The 21,221-nt window shown below is 42.9% G+C and overlaps 1 protein-coding gene across 2 annotated transcripts; it reads left to right on the plus strand.

Annotated features, from left to right (window-relative positions):
- The first annotated feature begins 688 nt into the window (after positions 1 to 688).
- On the plus strand, positions 689 to 21,105 carry pkn3 (protein kinase N3). 2 transcript variants are annotated; one of them, XM_046290386.1, is made up of 22 exons: positions 689 to 983; positions 1,812 to 2,091; positions 2,418 to 2,575; positions 4,625 to 4,754; positions 6,172 to 6,323; positions 6,746 to 6,968; positions 7,283 to 7,465; positions 11,507 to 11,616; positions 12,555 to 12,698; positions 13,609 to 13,682; positions 13,770 to 13,958; positions 14,227 to 14,326; positions 14,614 to 14,687; positions 14,876 to 14,951; positions 15,146 to 15,237; positions 15,393 to 15,569; positions 16,850 to 16,912; positions 17,193 to 17,269; positions 17,655 to 17,797; positions 18,113 to 18,220; positions 19,588 to 19,668; positions 19,766 to 21,105. In XM_046290386.1, the coding sequence occupies exons 1-22, from the start codon at positions 963 to 965 to the stop codon at positions 19,946 to 19,948; spliced, it is 2,838 nt and encodes a 945-aa protein (XP_046146342.1). In that variant the 5' UTR covers positions 689 to 962; the 3' UTR covers positions 19,949 to 21,105. The 2 variants fall into 2 exon arrangements, with proteins under 2 accessions (XP_046146342.1, XP_046146343.1); XM_046290387.1 differs by having other exon boundaries at positions 2,421 to 2,575.
- Positions 21,106 to 21,221: the final 116 nt, after the last annotated feature.

The raw sequence follows: 21,221 nt of genomic DNA on the forward strand, positions 1-21,221 counted from the left end.
GCAGTGTTGCAACCGAGGCTAGACGAGTTTTAGCACTCGGTGGTGCCGTTCTACCACTTTGCGGCTGAGCATTTGACCAGTACAGTTCTAGCAGGGCAGAAATTTGACAAACTGACTTTTTTTGGAAAGGTGGCATTTTATGCCACATTGAAAGTCACTAAGCTCTTCAGTAAGGCCACTCTACTGCCGGAAATTGTCTTTGGAGATTGCATGGCTGTGCGCGCGATTCTATACATATGTTAGCAACGGGTATGGCTGAAATAGCCAAATCCACTAATTTGAAGGGCTGTCTGCGTACTTTTGTATATATATAGTGTAGGTAGGCTAACTCTCGATCCACGATAATGGTAGCGGACTATATTACCATACCATCCTAAGTCATTTTCCATCCAAGTTGTCAGTGCCAGTAGTTTAGTAATTATTGATTGAAAACAATACTGCATTTTTCGAGCACATTTGGGCTATGTTGTTAAATGGAAATCTGTTATGATGTAAATAGAACTTTGTTTTCAGATAAATAGTTACCTTGGCAGGTGCACAAAAAGGATGATCCAAAATAGCACGGGAGACGATCTGATTGGACATTATTGTGGTTGTGCTTTGGTTGACAGGACATTCAGCCAATCGACATTTTGGAAGGGGGAGGAGTCGATGTTTATTCAAACCATCAGCCGTGTGTAATGCCAGGAAGTCCAGACAGTTTGCTTTTGCCACCAAATCTATTCAATGGATGAGGAACTGGTACGTGCGAACGCTTTACTGCGCCTTGGTCACTTTTTGTAACTTTTACAACTTTTAGTTGTCGGTCGTGGTATTTTAACTGGTTATAAAGTTGTTCAATTGTGTTTCTTTCGAGCGAAACTGGACGAGACGCTGACTTGAGCTGTGGTCAGTGTATGGCTATTTTCCCAACCCTCCCAGTTTGAAATCAATAATCGCGTTTCTGACATTTTGAGTCTGACATGGCAGGTTTAACACTACAGGTAAGCACATATTGTTTTATTTAGCCTAATTGTGCGCCTTTTATCGAATTGTTATTCAGCTAGTAGAAAGAAGCAATGGGTTCACAACTTAACAACTTTTCTTATCGGTTCAGTTTGCTGAGCATTTGGCTAGCTTGCTAGCAAGCTGACGTCAATTTACTATCTACAATAGTTTCTCTCTCATCAAGATGTGTTTCTACCACTGTCTCGTGAAAAATCATTGTGAATAGCACCAGACAATGAAGGGTTTCTGGTTAAACTGGTTTCCCCACTTAGCTTTTATTAATTACCTTATAATTACCTTATAATTCAACAATGCAGCCTGAGAAATAAAGTAGCTAGCAAACTATATCAACCTGTTTGTTTCAAAGTTTCGTGTTACTGTTGACAGTCAGATAGGGGATTTTCCACTTGTAACCAGCAATCATCTCCATTGGCAGACATGCTGGAGCGTTATATCTACTCTCGGTTCTCTACTTCTCAAGCCATAACACTGCTCTATCACCAACTACAATGTACCTTTCTTGAAATATCCAGTGCTAAAAAGCATAAATGAGTAGTTACAGTATTAATTCTGATTTGGCCGGTGGATGTCAGGGTGTGTCAGAAGTGTGGTCAGATGATTCAGTGTTTCCCTTAGCCTTTAGGCAGGGAGGGTTGTTCTTCTATAGAGCTTTCGTCTACAAATGTTCTGATTGGACAAAAACTGGTGCCACATGCAAACACAACACATTGCCATATACTGGCCCGGTTGTTGCAATTTGCTCTTACATAAACCGTTGCCAACTTGCCACATTCCATTCATCAAAAGTTCCATCCCTCCCAAAGCACCTGCCTGCGGGGCGGTTGGACGGGGACATCCTGGACCCGGAGTTCCAGCAGCGGCTGGAAGACGCACGCACCCTGCTGAGGCAGGAGATCCAGCGGGAGCTGAAGATCAAGGAGGCGGCCGAGAGGCTGCGGCGGGCTGTTACTAACCGTAAGAGCGCCGCCGAAGTGGAGGGCCAGCTGAGGGCGTCGAGCCGCAAGCTGGAGCAACTGCACTGGGAGCTGCAGGAGCTCAACACCCGTGCCATCACCCCCAAGCCCCAGAAGGACAGCCCCACAGGTAATAATCATGACTGTTCTCAGATCTGGGTTTTTCTGTGAAGCTGACTTCTATGGTTGACAATGACCATAGACATGGGAGTTAGCTTTATAACACATACAGGCTAGTAATAATCATGATTATGATGATCATCATGACAATATTAACTTTTGACAAATTATGCTCAATCTGCAAATTATGCTCAATAATTTTAGCAGTAGGAACAAGTAATTGTACTTTTTTGTTGCAAGGAATAGGCTAAGACTAATTGTTCACTGTATAGGTTTTTCAGCAACTGTATCCCAAACTTTCTGTCCTGTCACTCACTGCTTATGTCTCTGTCAAAGAAGTTGGCAGCACGTCGCCTGACCCATGTCGCTGGGAGGAGGTGACATCCCCGCTTGCCGGGCGCATCTGTGCCCTGAAGAAACAGCTCACCATGGAGACCAAGGTGAAGCAGGGGGCCGAGAACATCATCCAGACTTACGTCAGCAGCTCCGTCAAGGTTTGGCACATGCATAGTGTAAATGTGTCTGTCAAATGAGCTTTCCATGTAACACATGCCACTAAGGTGCTGTCTAATGTAGTGGCTTGTATATTAGACACAAGACTCCCATTTGTTTTTTCATTTTGAATGTTCAGTAGACACACTGTTGAACTCTGCACTGGCAGCTAGTGATTTATACCTCCACTGCTCTGTGCGTTTCAGACTCTGCTTGTGTATGGAGTTCCCACCACATGCACATACTCACACACTCAAGAACACTCAGGCACACCTCTCTCGCTCTCTCACACAGTCACTCTCTCACAGTCACTCACACACTCGCTCTCTCACACACACACACACAGTCACTCACACACTCGCTCTCTCACACACACACACACACAGTCACTCACACACTCGCTCTCTCACACACACAGTCACTCACACACTCTCTCTCTCACACACACACAGTTACTCAAACTTCGAGATATGCTCACACCAACATAAACCCAGTCGGCTCAGAAGAAGGGTGTGTATGTGTGGACTTCTCTCCTCCCAGCATTGAAACAGCAGCAGACCATGTGACTCTATGCCAGCCAATGTAGTTGTAGGGTATAGTCGGCCAGGGTCCTTCCAGGCACAGAGTTAAACTTGTCCTTTGGACGGAAGTCTGTTTCCAGAGGGAGAAAAGCAAGAAGGAGGGATGAAGTTGACTGAAGGAGGATGATCTCAGCATGCTGCTGTTCTGAGAAGCTGGGTGTCTTAAGTGTTGTGAGTGAAGGGGACAGATGGACCGAGTATGGTGGTCTGTGTCGCTAGCCAGTGAAGAGTGGATAAACTCTCTGTAAATGAGCAGCCCAGGGAGGACACCCCAACATAAGGGGGGGGTGTGTGTGTGTGTGTGTGTAACATATCGCATATTCTTTTACAAATGCTGTTATTAATTAGAGGAAATTGTACCTACACACACTGAAGGCTATAAAGCCGAAACGTCTGTACATGATGCAGTGGAAACAATTAAAAACATTGAATAATGAAGTAAGCTTTATGCGACATCTTTTTGAGTGTGAACCCATTACACCTCTTTGCATTTCAAGGTGAGGCCAGAGAGCGGCTTGTGAAACGATCTACTCTGTACGAATGTGATTAAAAATCTAACACTAGCCATAACCAATTACCAGCTGTAATCCTCACATTAAGGGTTTTAGGGCCATAGGGTATTGAGGACATTCATAAATTAGGACTTTTGTAAAGGGAGAAATTCTAGCAAAAATGTCCTACTAATGGAAAGTGGGCTTGTGTGGGTGCAGGCTTTTGTTCCAACCAAGCAGTAAAATACCTGAGGGATCATTTCTAACGTTTGCAGCATGAGTTCCTAAAATGAGTAAGGTATGCCCGATTTACTGTAACAGTGAGTAAATCTGCATACTAACAACTGTGGTGCTGCAGAGAGCACCTCACTTTCACAAGCAGACGAGATCCTCTTCTTTATTAGTAGGTTGATCACCTGTCACACTTTCCTGCCTTGAATTGCAATTTAGATTGGTTTGTTGCTAACACAGCATCTGACCCAAGGGGTAACTACACTGCTTCCCTTCCCCATCTTCTCCATTCATGAGAATGAAAGGATTGGCTAGGTTACACCACCTTGCTTTTACTTTGGAAATTCTATGGGGACACCTCCCGAGAGTGTTCACATCAGAGGAATGGTGCTGCTTGTAAAGGGTTGGCTGAGCTGTCAATTAAAACTTTGCAAGGCAGAGTTCTCGAGGGCCCCATTCATCATGCTGTCGTGGACTTTGAGGGAAGGCGTGTTAGTTGAGATGGGTGTTGGCTACTACGGGGCGGCAGGTGTCCTAGTGGTTAGAGCGTTGGGCCAGTAACTGAAAGATTGCTGGATCAAATCCCCGAGCTGACAAGGTAAAAATCTGTCGTTCTGCCCCTGAACAAGGCAGTTAAGCCACTGTTCATAGGCCGTCATTGTATGCTGTATCATGAACAAGTGAGGTACAGGACATGGCTGACTTGTGCACTATTTGGATATTTTTTTTTGTGGTCTCCCCTCCCAAGGACCGTAAGATGCTGTCCATGGCCCAGCAGATGCTTCAGGACAGCCGCACCAAGATTGAGCTGCTCCGCATGCAGATTGTCAAAGTCACCCAAGCTAGAGAGGGGGAGCGGGAAGCAACAGAGACAGACGGTGAGATATATATATATATAGGTTGTGTGTATGTGTGTGTGTATATATATATATATATATATATATATATATGTGTATATATATATACATACATATACACAGGTTGTGTATGTGTGTGAGCTTGTTTGTCCTTTACCATGTCTTTGTCTTGGTTATACACTACATGGCCAAAAGTATGTAATTACCCCTTCAAATCGGTTATTTCAGCTGCACCTGTTGCTGACAGGTGTATAAAATCGAGCACACAGCCAAGCAATCTCCATAGACAAACATTGGGAGTAGAATGACCCGTAATTAAGTGCTCAGTGACTTTCAACATGGCACTGTCATAGGGTGGCACCTTTCCAACAAGTCAATTCGTCAAATTTCTGCCCTGCTTGAGCTGCCCCGGTCAACTATTAGTGCTGTTATTGTGGAAACATCTTGTAGCAACAACGGTTCGGCCGCAAAGTGGTAGGCCACACAAGCTCACAGAATGGGACCGCTGAGCGCTGAAGCGCGTAGCATGTAATAGTCTGTACTCGCTTGCAACACTCACTACCAAGTTCCAAACTGCCTTTGGAAGCAACGACAGCACTTGAACTGTACGTCGAGAGCTTCATGGAATGGGTTTCCATGGCTGAACAGCTGCCCACAAGCCTAAGTTCACCATGCGCAATGCCAAGTGTCGGCTGGAGTGGTGTAAAGCTCGCCGCCATTGGACTCTGGAGCAGTGGAAAAGCATTCTCTGGAGTGATGAATCACGCTTTACTATCTGGCAGTCCGACGGACAAATCTGGGTTTGGCGGATGGCAGGAGAACGCTACCTGCCGACTGCATTGTGCCAACTGTAAAATTTGGTGGAGGAGGAATAATGGTCTGGGGCTGTTTTTCATGGTTTGGTCTAGGCCCCTTAGTTCCAGTGAAGGGATATCTTAACTCTACAGTATACAATGACTTTCAACTTTGTAGCAACAATTTGAGAAAGGCCCTTTCCTGTTTCAGCATGACAATGCCCCCGTGCACAAAGCGAGGTCCATACAGAAATGGTTTGTCGAGATCTGTGTGGAAGAACTTGACACAGAGCCCTAAACCAATCCTACCGAACAACTTTGGAATGAATTGGAACGCTGACTGTGAGCCAGGCCTAATCGCTCAACATCAGTGCCCGACTTCACTAATGCTGTTGTGGCTGAATGGAAGCAATGTTTCAACATTTAGTGGAATGTTTTCCGAGGCTGTTATGGCAGCGAAGGGGGGACCAACTCCATATTATTGGAACATAATTTGGGGATGAGATGTTCGAGCAGGTTTCCACATACTTTTGTCATGTAGTATATGTGTTACTGTACATTTGGTGTTTTTTCCAGTGCCGTTCTTTTTGATTGTTTGTCCATTGGTGAATAAATGCTTGCCCATTCCTCCTCCCTCCCTGCAGGCCGTCCCTCTGAGACTATCAGTCCTCTAGAGCTGCGGGTGGCTGAGCTACGGCATCACCTGAAGATCGAGGCTGCCGTGGCAGAGGGGGCCAAGAATGTGGTCAAGCACCTGGGTGGGCGCAAGGTGCAGGACCGCCGCGCACTGGCAGAGGTAGGGCACCAGGATATAGCTGAGGTCTTTAGAGGAAATCTGGTAAATACAGGTCTGATTCCTTTTGGGTTGCAGCTTAAAGATGGAATCTGCAGTAGGGGGAAACGGCACCACTGTCCGTCTCAAAGACATTGTTATTGTTTTAGTTTTTTTGACGAAGCAGAAGTGGGGAGCGTTGTGCATCAAGGTAAAACAAAAACAAAAATGCTGTACTTATGTTGCCGTTCTATGCAATGATGTCTGAGGGGAAAAAAATAGTTATTTGTTTGCAATAACTTCTTTGTTGTAATATTGCAAAAAGGATGTGGCAGTTTCACCGTTAATGTTTTCCTGGCTGGAAACATTAGTTATGTGCACCTGGTGGGTCACAAGGAAAATCTAAGTGTGTTTCTCATGTATCTGACTGTATATGTGTCCCCCAGGCCCAGACAAGGTTGCAGGAGTCGAGCCAGAAGCTGGACCTGCTGCGTCTGTCTCTGGAGCGCCGTCTAGCCGAGCTGCCCGGGGACCACCCCAAACTGTCTGTTATCAAGGAGGAGCTCACACTGGGTGCCTCTTCGCCCTCCCTGGGTCTGCAGCTGGAGCGCCTCAACTCCACCTCTTCCTGTTCATCGTCCTCCTTCTTCAAACCTGCCACTCTCACAGGTAACTGACAGCGTTGTTACTCTATGCTATAGCGGCCTGATTTAGTTAACAATTCCAAATATGTGTGTGTGGTACTTTTTGATCTCATTGTGTTATTTTTGTAAGGTATTTTTTTTTTATATATATTTTTTTATAAATATTTTGTTATCGTATATTGATGTCACCCTGAAGGAAATTACTCGCATGAAAAGACTGTTACAAAATGTGTATATGCCCTTGTATAAAGTTCTGCCAAGGACATGGAGTTTGAATTGCCTTTTCAGGGCAGTAAGCCTGAACTAATGTTCCCTATATGTTGTCTCGTCGCTCTCCAGGTCGGTTGGAGGTGCGTCTGATGGGCTGCCAGGACCTGCAGGAGTCAGTGCCAGGTCGGTGCCGCATGGCCTGCATCACCTCCACCCCCGGCAGCCCCTCCGAAGCCAAGTCCCTGAAGATGAGGGCCGGTCTCTCCGGACGCAGCACCAATGGCAAAATCACCAAGACCGATGAGCTCTCCAGTGAGTCGACACTAGTCCTATGCAAATGTTGTTTTACATTTGAATTACCTCCATAAAAATACAAGTCATGGAAAACATGCAAATGTTTCGTACTTTTATATCATTCAGGAACAAGGAGTTGTCATTTACTTACTAGCAGGGTGTCTATGTCCTTGAGTTGTTGTCTTTTATCTGATTTTAAAGCCTTAAGTTCTAAAATGTCTTAAATAGAGTTTTTAAAGGTTCTCAGAATCTGCGACAGAGATGACTACAGTGTTCCCGTTATATTGTGCTGCTGCTTAATTCTTCCACAGTGAAAAAAAACTCAAGTAATACTTTCAAGATGTTAGAGAGCTATCCAACCACCTGTCTCTGTGTGTACATGTGTGTGTGAGTCAGGCTGTTGCCAGAGGAAAGAGATAGGTAGAATGTACAATTTTATAGACTAACTAGAGCTGGGATGATAAACAAAAAATGACCAACGACGTTTCCCTCTGTTAGAGGAATTCTAAATTCCTATATGTTTTGTAGCCAAAACCAAATTCACACTATCTATTTCATAATATATATAATAAGTTGTACATTTATTATTTGCATGAAATAGCGAGAGACCAGTCTTAAAAACAAGTTCAGCATTTATTCTTGATGAGTACTGACCCAAAATACAAAGAACATTTCATTTTAAAGAGAAGATTAAAATCACGTCATCCGTTCTCACACTTTCTCCGATCCACACAATAGTGCAGTGTCTTCAGGTCTGGAGAGTGCCTTCTACTCCCCTCATAAAACAAACATTCCAATCTGTCTAAAAGATATACTCTTCTCCACTAATGGAACATCAAAGAACATTTTTATCTGTCTAAAGAGATATACTCTCCTTCTCCCTTAAACCCGCAAGGTACAGACAATTCATTCGTTTTACCTACATTTTCAGTCCTAGTTTAACAAAAAAAACATACTATTATGTTGTGGTATGAAATGTATTAAAATTAATGGTTCTAATTTAAATGTATACATAATTAATCATTTCAACTATAATTTCCTCCAACACCTCTTACCGAAGCAATTTTGCTTACGTCAGTGATTGGGCTACACAACGTTCCTGCAGATTTTTTTGGTTCTAAAACCATTCTTTGGTCAACATTAATGTGCATTAATTAGCCTCCTTCCTGCAATGAAAGTATCTGTCTTGTCCCTGTTTTGCTGCTGGTGCTCACTCCTTCTCCCCCCTTTACACATGAAGTGAAAGGAAAGATGCATACTGACAGTTGAGCAACATTTCAAATGTAATTACGGGAAAGACTGTTTTTAAAACTATTGTGTAAAGAAAAAAATAAAGTCCATATAGAGGAAATGACACTACTTTACTGATTATGTAATTGGGATGATACTGAGTGTGCCATTTGTGGATAATACATCAAGTAGCCTATATAGGTCTACCAAAATAGTTTTTGTAGTACATTACATTTACTGCTTGATCAATTGCATGCTATCTAGCAACAATATCATATTTAGAGTTAGCAATGTAGCTAATGTTTTGAGTTCCTACTTCCTCAGGTGGTAGATTGTTGCATAGCCTAGGCCAATATGCACCAAAAACATGCAAGCAAATTCATCTCTAAAGAGCCCAAAAATATATCTTGATAATTCTGGATCTTATTTTGACATATTGCGCATCAAAATAGCCATCATGCAGTCCATGAACATGTTGGATTAAATAGCTACAGTTGAAGTCGGACGTTTACATACACATAAGCAAAATACATTTAAACTCAGTTTTTCACAATTCCTGACATTTAATCCTAGTAAAAAATTGCCTGTCTTGGGTCATTTTATTTATTTCATCACATTCCCAGTGGGTCAGAAGTTGACATACACTTAATTAGTATTTCGTAGCATTGCCTTTCAATTGTTTGACCTGGGTCAAACGTTTCGGGTAGCCTCCCCCAAGCTTCCCACAATAAGTGGGAAGTGAATTGTGGCCCATTCCTCCTGACAGAGCTGGTGTAACTGAGTCAGGTTTCTAGGACTCCTTGCTCGCACACACTTTTTCAGTTCTGCCCACAAATTTCCTATGGGCTTGAGGTCGGGGCTTTGATGGCCACTCCAAAACCTTGACTTTGTTGTCCTCAAGCCATTTTGCCACAACATTGGAAGTATGGAAGACCCATTTGTGACCAAGCTTTAACTTCCTGACTGATGTCTTGACATGTTGCTTCAATATATCCACATTTTCCCTCCTCATGAAGCCATCTATTTTGTGAAGTGCACCAGTCCCTCCTGCAGCAAAGCACCCCCACATGACGCTGCCACCCACATGCTTCATGGTTGGGTGGTGTTCTTCAGCTTGCAAGCCTCCCCCTATTTCCTCAAAACATAACAATGGTCATTGTGGCCAAACAGATCTATTATTATTATTATTTTTTTAAAGTAAGATCTTTGTCCCCATGTGCAGTTGCAAACCGCAGTCTGGCTTTTTTTATGGCAGCTTTGGAGCAGTGGCTTCTTCCTTGCTGAGAGGCCTTTCAGGTTCAGTTGACTATAGGAGTCGTTTTACTGTGGATAGATACTTTTGCATCTGTTTCCTCCAGCATTTTCACAAGGTCCTTTGCTGTTGTTCTGGGATTGATTTGCACCAAAGTATGTTCATCTCTAGGAGACGGAGCACGTCTCCTTCCTGAGCAGTATGATGGCTGCGTGGTCCCATGGTGTTTCTACTTGCATACTATTGTTTGTACAGATGAACGTGGTACCTTCAGGCATTAGGAAATTGCTCCCAAGGATGAACCAGACTTGTGGACGTCTACACTTTTTTTTTACTGAGGTCTTGGCTGATTTCTTTTGATTATCCCATGATGTCAAGCAAAGTTTGAAGGTAGGCCACGAAATACATCCACAGGTACACCTCCAATTGACTCAAATTATGTCAATTAGCCTATCAGAAGCTTCTAAAGCCATGACATCATTTTCTGGAATTTTCCAAGATGTTTAATGGCACAGTCAACTTAGTGTAAGTAAACTTCTGACCCACTGGAATTGTGATACAGTGAAATAATCTGTCTGTAAACAATTGTTGGGAAAATGACTTGTCATGCACAAAGTAGATGTCTTAACCGACTTCCCAAAACTATAGTTTGTTAAGAAGACATTTGTGGAGTGTATGTATTCAAACTTGTATGTAAACCTCAGACTTCAACTGTAGCTTCTTTTGATACCTGATTCACTGAATGAGTGAATTGTTTTATTATACTTTTTGGTTGCAGTCAGTTTTAGCATGGTACCTCCCAAGTGAGCTACTGGGTGTGTAGACTTTTGTTCCAGCCCCTGAAACACACCAGATTCTACAAATCAACTTCTCATCGGGACCTTGTTAAGCTTACTTGGGTGTGTTTGAGCAGTCCTAGCGCTCCAGATGGAGAGTTGACCACATCTTTTATACAGTAACAGTTCTGTATATTTGACTTGAAGGCATTTTTTCACAGGGGTATCGTATTGAGTATCGTTATACTAAGCTGATAACATTATTGGTAATTCTGAAAACATAGTTTGTGATCTAGCTAATGGGTAGCTTAAATCAATGCAGATGGGCAACCTCATGATTCAGCCATCTATAGCCTAGCAACTATGCTACTACATTCATTAGGCGACAGGAGAATGCCAATTGCTAAAATAGCACACCTGCCTGGTATGAGCTATGTAGGCTATAACCAGCCCTGAAATACTACTTATTGCCAATATTGGCTCACTTTAGGAGAGGAATATTAGCAGGTGTGTGGTGCATGCAGACCTAAACATTTGCATTCCAAGTGGCACTTTAAAAAGGTCAGTCTTACATTCAACTTCATGGAACCTGCAGATAGCCTGTACTAAGTGCAGAAATCCTCACCTTGAAAAGTAGCTAAGGATATGGCTCTATTCTCTTTGGAATGAGAGGCATATGATCATTAAACCCAGTATCTTTGGCTGTGGTAATTTAGTATTCCAGTCTATCTGACTGGGACAACTAGTGTGTGTCTGGAGGTGTACTGACTGTCTATCTGTCCCACTGTATGCTGTCCACAGCGGAGATAATTGCGGTGCTGAAGGTGGACAACAGGATGGTGGGCCGGACACACTGGAGAGCCCTGAGCAAGGACGCCTGGGACCAGAGCTTCAGCATCGAGCTGGAGCGGGTCAGTTTTTTGTTTAACACCAGTAGGAGCAGTTCACACATTCTATTCCTTTGCATGGAAACTGTATTTTCTCAAAGTAACAATCTATTGGTGCCATGAGTCATGTTAAATAGTGTAGAAATGCAGGAAATTGGCTTTAGATTGCAAGAATAATTATCGGGAGAACCCCCAGCCTTCAGTTGTCCCCTACACATCTCAAAATCAAAGTTACCGGTATTCCACTTCCAAACAGTTGATCTATCAATGGCACTCTTGTCTCATCGATGCTTAAAGCAAGAGTCTGCTGGCTTTAACAACTCTCAGCTATTGGGATACCAGTGAGCAATCCCACTGCTAATCCTTTAACACTTTCCACTAATCTCAACCATAGCCCCATGCCAGGCTTTTGGAGGCAATGGTTGAGCTCGAAGACTACTTTCAGCTCCTAGCTCAAGGGCACACGCTATTTTGTCCCCATCCTCTCAATCAATCAATCAGATGTATTTATAAAGCCCTTCTTACATCAGCTGATGTCAAAGTGCTGTACAGAAACCCAGCCTAAAACCCCAAACAGCAAGCAATGCCGGTGTAGAAGCACAGGGGCTAGGAAAAACACCCTATATAGCCTGGAACCTAGGAAGAAACTAGAGGAACCAGGCTATGAGGGGTGGCCAGTTCTCTTCTGGCTGTGCCGGGTGGAGATTATAACAGAACATGGCCCAGATGTTCAAATGTTCATAGATGACCACTGAGTCTTAAAATGGCACATCTGAGTGGTGCTCTACTGGTATTTTGGATTGTGCTGCTGAAAGCCTCGGGCTGGGGCATTTTAAAGATGAACAAGATTAAGTGTTATTTATTGTAGAAGAAGATGAGGTGTTGCAGTCTGTAAACATTTTCCCTTCAAATCTATTTGCATTTCTTTCCCTAAAAATTACTAACTAAAAGTCTGTTTCCAGTCCAGGGAGCTGGAGATTGGGGTGTACTGGCGGGACTGGAGGGCTCTTTGTGGGGTCAAGTTCCTACGTCTAGAGGACTTCCTGGACAACCAGCGCCACGGCATGTGTCTTTACCTGGAACCCCAGGGCATGCTGTTCGCTGAGGTAACAAGCACCCTTATTTCACAATCACAATAAGACATTGTCACAGTCAATATTATATATCCCACAATAAGTAATATGTCAAGATCTCCTTCTGTAGCTCAGTTGGTAGAGCATGGCGCTTGTAACGCCTGGGTAGTGGGTTCGATCCCCGGGACCACCCATACGTAGAATGTATGCACACATGACTGTAAGTCGCTTTGGATAAAAGCGTCTGCTAAATGGCATTTATTATTATTATTATTATTATATTATCTCTGGCCTTAATGGCCGTGTACTCTTATAATCTCTACCCGGCACAGCCAGAAGAGGACTGGCCACCCCTTAGACCCTGGTTCCTCTAGGTTTCTTCATAGGTTCCTGCCTTTTTCTAGGGAGTTTTTCTGTAGGCACCATGCTTTTACATCTGCATTGCTTTGGAACAAGTCTCTTAATGTCCTTGAGTGGCCCAGCCAGAGCCCAGACTTGAACCCAATCGATCGAACAACTCTGGAGAGACCTGAAAATAACTGTGCAGTGACACTCCTCATCCAATCTGACAGAGCTTGAGAGGAACTTGGAGAAGAATGGGAGAAACTTCCGAAATACAGGTGTACCAAGCGTGTAGCGTCGTACCCAAGAAGACTTGAGGATGTAATCGCTGCCAAAGGTGCTTCAACAAAGTACTGAGTAAAGGGTCTGAATACTTATGTAAATGTAGCAGCTTCTTCTTGTTTTTAGCCGATAGGAGTGGAACCCGGTGTGGTCGTCTGCTGCAATAGCATAATTGTTACAATCACCATATGCATTATGTTTGATATGAAATCAACACCATCTCTTCTAGATTATGTTACCTGACCACAACATTGACCACTGCACTTTCTTTTTGATGCTACAACATCAGTTAAACATTATGTTTTACTGTTTATTGTAGGTGACATTCATCAACCCTGTCATTGAATGGCATCCTAAGCTTCAGAGACAGAAGCGCATATTCCCTAAAGAAAAGGTATGTTCCTGATATTTTTCAATATATCATGACATGGGGAACCGATCAAACTGTCTTTAGCTGCCTTTACCCCGTACCCCGTTCTCAGGGAAGAATTTCCTGCGGGCGGCCCAGATGAACATGAACTTTGCCACGTGGGGGCGTCTGATGATGAGTGTCCTGCCCCCCTGCAATGGTTCCTTGCAGGCCATGAGCCCCCCACTGGTGGGCTCTGACATGGCCATCACCTCGCCCCCCTCCATGGAGAAGATGGCCAAGTCCACCCCCCCTCTAAGGTAAGTTGGAGGGTGCACCCAGGCCCCTTTTTAAGAAAGACTAACTGTAACATTGATTTTGTGGCCCACATTCACAAATAGTCTCAGAGTAGGAGGGCTGGTATAGGATCACTTTTGTCTTTAAGATCATAATGACCAGAGTATGGACAGGGAGGGCCTGATCCTAGATCAGCTTGAAAGTCAAGCATTTCACTATACTTGTGCATGTGACACTGGTATTTATTACAGTAATGGAAATGTTTTCTGAAGGCTAGTTCTGTCATTGTAGAGATTCTGCTGTGGTGAAATTGGACTTCAGTGAGGAACGCCCCAACAATGTGGGGAAAACTCTCGCATCAGAATCCATGTGGCAAACCACTCTCTCTCAGGTAGGAGACTAACAGGAAAAACTCATTTTTATTTTTAAGATTGCGTTAATATATTAATATAATAGTTTTAAAAATATTTTGTTTCAGGAGTACTACAAAATCTCCGCTCATAGTTTCACTCATATGAATAGGATTGTGTTCTAGACATTATGTTTCCATGGTCTCACTTTCAGTGACGTTGCAGTTCTACAGCATTTAGGGGCTCCTACACTTTCATGTTTTTTTTTGGAGTATCAAATATCTCCGTCTTCAGGTTATTTTTGTTCTCTCTCCCTTCCTTCCCATAGTCCTCCAAAGGTCATTCAACAGAGGATAACAGGCCAACGCCCAAGCCAAAGACTGTATCTCAGCCTACTCCTAAGTATTTCTCTCTCATTCAGTATAACCTCCTATACACACACACACACACACACACACACAGCAGTAACCCAAATCCACTACTTATTTTTTAAGCCCCGTCAGGACTGGAAGTGATGTTTGTAACCTAGTTATCTAACCCCCCCTCCCTCCTCCTCTTTCACGTTCCCTTCTTGTTTGGTCTTTGTTCAGGAGGGAAGGGAATGGTGGGATGCAAATGGAAGATTTCAACTGCGTCTCGGTTCTGGGGCGAGGACACTTTGGAAAGGTACTGTCACACTCCCAACCCAAGGCCCTCATACCTAAAGAATGGAACTTTTTATTTAGTTACACTGGGTTGTATTCATTAAAATGTTTTGCAAAGAAAAACAAAGAGTCCAAGTAGTTCTTCCCTGTTTTCTTCTGTTTGGTGTTCACAACCTTCTCACTGTGTTGCACCTAAATCCTTCCCACTGCCCCAAGGTCTTGCTGGCAGAGTTCAAGAGGTCAGGCAAACTGTATGCCATCAAAGCCTTGAAGAAAGGGGACGTCGTGATGCGTGATGAAGTGGACAGGTGAGGGAGCACAGTGAGTGGATTCAGACATACCACAGGTTGAGGGGACCGGATCACAAAGACTAGCAGTTGCGTTCCACCTAAAATATACTATTATTATTATATATGTATTTTTTTGTGCTTGTTCTTTTGTGTGCACATGTCTGTGATTTTAGTCTAATGTGTGAGAAGAGGATCTTCGAGACGATCAACTCCTCCCACCATCCCTTCCTGGTGAATCTGCACGGCTGTTTCCAGACGGCGGACCACGTGTGCTTTGTGATGGATTACTCCCCCGGGGGAGACCTCATGACCCACATACACACCAGCATCTTCACTGAGAGACAGGCTCAGTAAGCCTTACGCAACACACACACAGGCCCCATTATGACAGCAACCTGAGTGTGAAGCATTGCAATTCCAGACTGTAAGGCAACAAAATATGCTAATAGTGCAAGGGTCGTGTACATTTGCTACAGGAACATGTACAGTTGAAGTCGGAAGTTTACATACACCTTAGCCAAATACATTTAAACTGTTTTTCACAATTCCTGACATTTAATCCTAGTAAAAAATCCCTGTTTTAGGTCAGTTAGGATCACCACTTTATTTTAAGAATGTGAAATGTCAGAATAATAGTAGTGATTTATTTCAGCTTTTATTTCTTTCATGACATTCCCAGTGGGTTAGACGTTTGCATACACTCAATTAGTATTTGGTAGCATTGCCTTTAAATTGTTTAACTTGGGTCAAATGTTTTGTGTAGCCTTCCACCAGCTTCCCACAATAAGTTGGGTGAAATTTGCCCCATTCCTCCTGACAGAGCCGGTGTAACTGAGTCAGGTTTGTAGGCCTCCTTGCTCGCACACGCTTTTTCAATTCTGCCCACAAATTTTCTATGGGATTGAGGTCCAGGCTTACGATCTTCGTCCCCATGTGCAGTTGCAAACCGTAGTCTGACTTTTTTATGGCGGTTTTTGAGCATTGGCTTCTTCCTTGCTGAGCGACCTATCAGGTTATGTCGATAAAGGACTCATTTTACTGTGCTTATAGATACTTTTGTACCCGTTTCCTCCAGCATCTTCACAAGGTCCTTTGCTGTTCTGGGATTGATTTTCACTTTTCACACAAGTACGTTCATCTCTAGGAGACAGAACGCGTCCCCTTCCTGAGCGGTATGACGGCTGCGTGGTCCCATGGTGTTTCTACTTGCGTACTATTGTTTGTACAGATGAATGTGGTACCTTCAGGCGTTTGGGAATTGCTCCGAAGGATGAAACAGACTTGTGGAGGTCTACAATGTTTTTTTTCTGAGGTCTTGGCTGATTTCTTTTGATTTTCCCATGATGTCAAGAAAAGAGGCACTGAGTTTGAAGGTAGACCTTAAACAACATCCACACCTCCAACTTACCAAAACTATAGTTTGTTAACAAGAAATCTGTGGAGTGGTTGAAAAACAAGTTTTAATGACTCCAACCTAAGTGTATGTAAACTTCCAACTTCAACTGTACCTACCGGTGACTACAAATAGATAATTCAGGCTAGTCTAATTCTCATACAAAGGGTACAGTAATGAGTACGAGCTTTAGAGTTGATGTATCTAAAATCACCATTATATGTGTGCCTTATTTAGGTTCTATGCCTCCTGCGTGCTGCTGGGACTAGAGTTTCTGCACCAGAACAAGATAGTTTACCGGTGAGTAAGTTCTCTCAGCACTGCTTCCCAGCCCTCCGCCTTCACACACCGAAGAAGCTACCTGTGGGTCATTCTTTCCCGACAATGTAGTTATCAATAGTACTATAAAACATTAAGTCAAGTACAACAAAAACACACTTAGAAATAATAACTCAAAGTAAGTAAGCTATATACAGGTTCAATTGATTCTTGTCCCATCTCATCCTGTCATGTTTCTCACCTCCTCTCTCGGGGATCTGAAGCTAAACGACCTGTTACTGATCTCTCTCTTCTCTCTCAGTGATCTGAAGCTAGACAACCTGTTGATGGATGCAGATGGTTATGTGAGGATAGCAGACTTTGGATTGTGTAAGGAAGGTATGTACGGTACATTATGGTTATGGCATTCCCTTTGACACCCACTGTCCCACCCACTCACTTTATTTATCAAATGAACTGTCAGTGTTACTAGGTTTAGGTTGCACTTTAGTTCAGTCATTTGCTTTTAGCCCTGGGCTAAGCAACGCCTCACTATTAACAGTGGGACAACAGCGTCAAGCTGTCTTGATGCACACCCCTCCAATCCCGTTAAAGTTATCTTTCCCTGTCGTGTGTGTGTGTGTGTGTGTGTGTGTGTGTGTGTGTGTGTGTGTGTGTGTGTGTGTGTGTGTGTGTGTGTGTGTGTGTGTGTGTGTGTGTGTGTGTGTGTGTGTGTGTGTGTGTGTGTGTGTGTGTGTGTGTGTGTGTGTGTGTGTGTGTGCAGGTATGGGTCATGGAGACCGCACCTCCACGTTCTGCGGCACGCCAGAGTTCCTAGCCCCTGAGGTGCTGACAGACAATAACTATACCCGCTGTGTGGACTGGTGGGGCCTGGGTGTCCTCATCTACGAGATGCTGGTGGGAGAGGTCAGTAAAATAGATGAATAATGGAATGAATAGATGAATAATGGAACCTAGAGGATCTTTCTGGTCAGTTGACTCACAGGTCCACTCCTTTGGTGAATCTAGAAAGTATTTTGAGGCCTTGGTTGAATTTCCGTGTTTGGTCCAGAGAAATGAATAGAGTTTAGACGTTTCTGGTCAGTTGGCTCACAATGTCCAATCATATTGGGATCCCATTAAGTATTATTCTGATGATTGGTCTTGCTAGAATTAAGATGTTTTCGGATGCTAAAGAGTGAGGTTGGTTGGGCTTTTGTTGCTCTCTCTCTCTTGTGGCAGTCTCCCTTCCCTGGTGACGATGAGGAGGAGGTGTTTGACAGCATAGTGAATGATGAGGTGCGCTACCCCAGGTTCCTCTCTCCAGAGTCTGTCTCCATCACCCAGAAGGTATGTGGGCCATCACTCAGTATACTGCCTTGTACAGGTCTGGATTAGAGGTCGACCGATTATGATTTTTCAATGCAGATACCGATTATTGGAAGACCAAAAAAGCCGATACAGATTAATCGGACAATTTTTGTATTTCTTTCTTTCTAATAATGACATTTACAACAGTGAATGAACACTTATTTTAACTTTATATAATACACCAATAAAATCAATTTATCCTCAAGTAAATAATGAAACATGTTCAATTTGGTTTAAATAATGCAAAAACACTTTCTTCTCCAGCACTTTAAAAGTGCAATATGTGCTATGTAAGAAAGCTAATGTTTCAGTTCCTTGCTCAGAACATGAAAGCTGGTGGTTCCTTTTTAACATGAGTCTTCAATATTCCCAGATAAGAAGTTTTAGGTTGTAGTTAATATAGGAATTATAGGACTATTTCCCTCTACCATTTGTATTTCATTAACCTTTGACTATTGGATGTTCTTATAGGCACTTTAGTATTGCCAGTGTAACAGTATAGCTTCCGTCCATCTCCTCGCTCCTCCCTGGGCTCGCAGAAACACAACAACAATTAGCGCGCGCTAACTAGTTATTCACTTCGGTTACACGAGCCTCATCTCGGGAGTTGATAGGCATGAAGTCATAAACAGCGCAATGCTTGACGCACAACGAAGAGCTGCTGGCAAAACGCACGAAAGTGCTGTTTGAATGAATGTTTACGCGCCTGCTTCTGCCTGCCACCGCTCAGATACTTAGATACTTGTGTGCTTAGTCAGATTATATGCAACGCAGGACACGCTAGATAATATCTAGTGATTATGATTTATTGTTTTTTATAAGATAAGTTTAATGCTAGCTAGCAACTTACCTTGGCTTACTGCATTCACGTAACAGGCAGGCTCATTGTGGAGTGCAATGAGAGAGGCAGGTCGTTATTGCGTTGGACTAGTTAACTGTAAGGCTGCAAGATTGGATCCCCTGAGCTGACAAGGTGAAAATCTGTCGTTCAGCCCCTGAACAAGGCAGTTAACCCACCATTCCTAGGCTGTCATTGAAAATATGAATGTGTTCTTAACTGACTTGCCTAGTTAAATAAAGGTATATAAAAAAAATGCCGATTTCCGATTGTTCTGAAAACTTGAATTCGGCCCTAATTAATCGGCCATTCCGATTTAATCGGTCGACCTCTAGTCTGGATACAGGTTACCTCTTTTTTTATATAAAAAATAATCATATTACGTTGTCTGAATCAACAACAAACTGCATTGCAAGTACACAAAATGAAAACTGAGTGGGAAAAAAAACATACAAAGATGCATAGTGGGGGGGCATAGACTGAGCCAGGCTTTCCTATTGTGCTGCAGCTTCTACAAAAGAACCCTGAGAGAAGGCTGGGATCAGGAGAGCCGGATGCCAACGAGGTCAAGAAACACAGGTTCTTCCAGGTAAAAAGTAGCTTAATTTGGGGCTTTTGTGTAATTTAATTTCAGTTGAGCATCGCCAAGATTTTGGTATAGTACATTTGATGTATGATGTTCCCAGGGAGTGGACTGGGCGGCCTTGCTTCACAAAAAAGTGGTTCCTCCGTTCTTCCCGCGCATCAGGACGCCGGGGGACGTCAGTAACTTTGACGAGGAGTTCACAAAGCTCAAGCCAGTCCTCACCCCCCCACAGACACCCTACTTTCTCACTGCAGACCAACAGGAGATCTTTGCTGATTTTTGACTTTTCCTCTCTGCACTGACCTTTTTAAACATGCAACTGACGGATGGACAGACCGGACTGAAAGCAGAAATGGTTGCTGCTCCACTGAAGATGTTTCCTTTACTTCATTGTGTCAAACGGCTACCTGTGTCTGAATGAGTACTGACGACACAGGCTATCGTGATGTCCTCTTGGGTAGCCATCTTATCTTCAGGTCCATTACTGTTCATATGCTCCGTGGGTGATGAGAACTCCACCTGTACCTCTACAGCCAATCAGAACTGGGAGCTCGGCCTGCCTTGTTCAAATCTGGATTGGTATGTCGGTGTCTCTGTGTTGGTGTTCGACATTGACTTTTATTACAACTGTATTTGTCTTTTTTCATTAGAGGTTCCCACTCCATATTGATAGTATATCAACTAGGTTCGACATTAATATTGCCAAATCAATACTTGACATGACACTTTTGGTGCTATGTCAACAATAATCAATAGGCCATATTGTTGCACTTTTTTGTATTAATTTGTGAAACTGAACAAGAGTACTTTGTTTCAAACATTGCACCAATGCAATAATGAGTTTTTTAAAATTGGTTCTAATTAGAAGGTTATGCATGACCTGCACCTCATAACACTACACTCCATTCGTAAGAATCTTTGCTGTAAATGAAGATGGAAAAATATATTTATTGTAAACCCACTGCTGTTTTGGATCTTACACTGATTGTAGCATGTTTAGCCTGGGAATCGAAACTGAATCGCCATTCGTTCCTAGGCTAGTGTATGTTATGTTAATGGAGGAAACGGTCCCTGAAGCTGTTTAAGAAGTGTATTGTGCTACTTTGAAATCGACCTATTCCATGGGTCCATCTTGGGCTGGTTTAGGCCATTGAATGTCATGTTGAAACTGACATCATCTGGAAGTATCTTTCTAAAAAAAAAAATAGTAATTGTAAGTAAACTTTTTGGAAGGATTATAGTTTAAGTATTCCTAGGGAGTCATTTTCATTCCATTCCAGTAATGAGTATATTGTATTTCATATGAATATACATGCTTTATTACTAAAATATATATGCTGTGAATTACAATGAAAAATACGCTGTGTCTAGAGATGAAACAAGTACGTTTTTCTTTACAATGCATGAAGGAAATGTAAATTAATAAATAGATCTACTGGACTCTTGAAGCATTTTTCAGAAACAACCATTGTAATTAAATTTTCATAGGAGTACTGCATTTTTTAATTATTTAAAATAAAAATGCATACATTTTGTTCAGAAACGGTTCACACTGA

The sequence above is a fragment of the Oncorhynchus gorbuscha genome, linkage group LG11, assembly GCF_021184085.1.
Source record: "Oncorhynchus gorbuscha isolate QuinsamMale2020 ecotype Even-year linkage group LG11, OgorEven_v1.0, whole genome shotgun sequence".
Classification (NCBI taxonomy): Eukaryota; Metazoa; Chordata; class Actinopteri; order Salmoniformes; family Salmonidae; genus Oncorhynchus; species Oncorhynchus gorbuscha.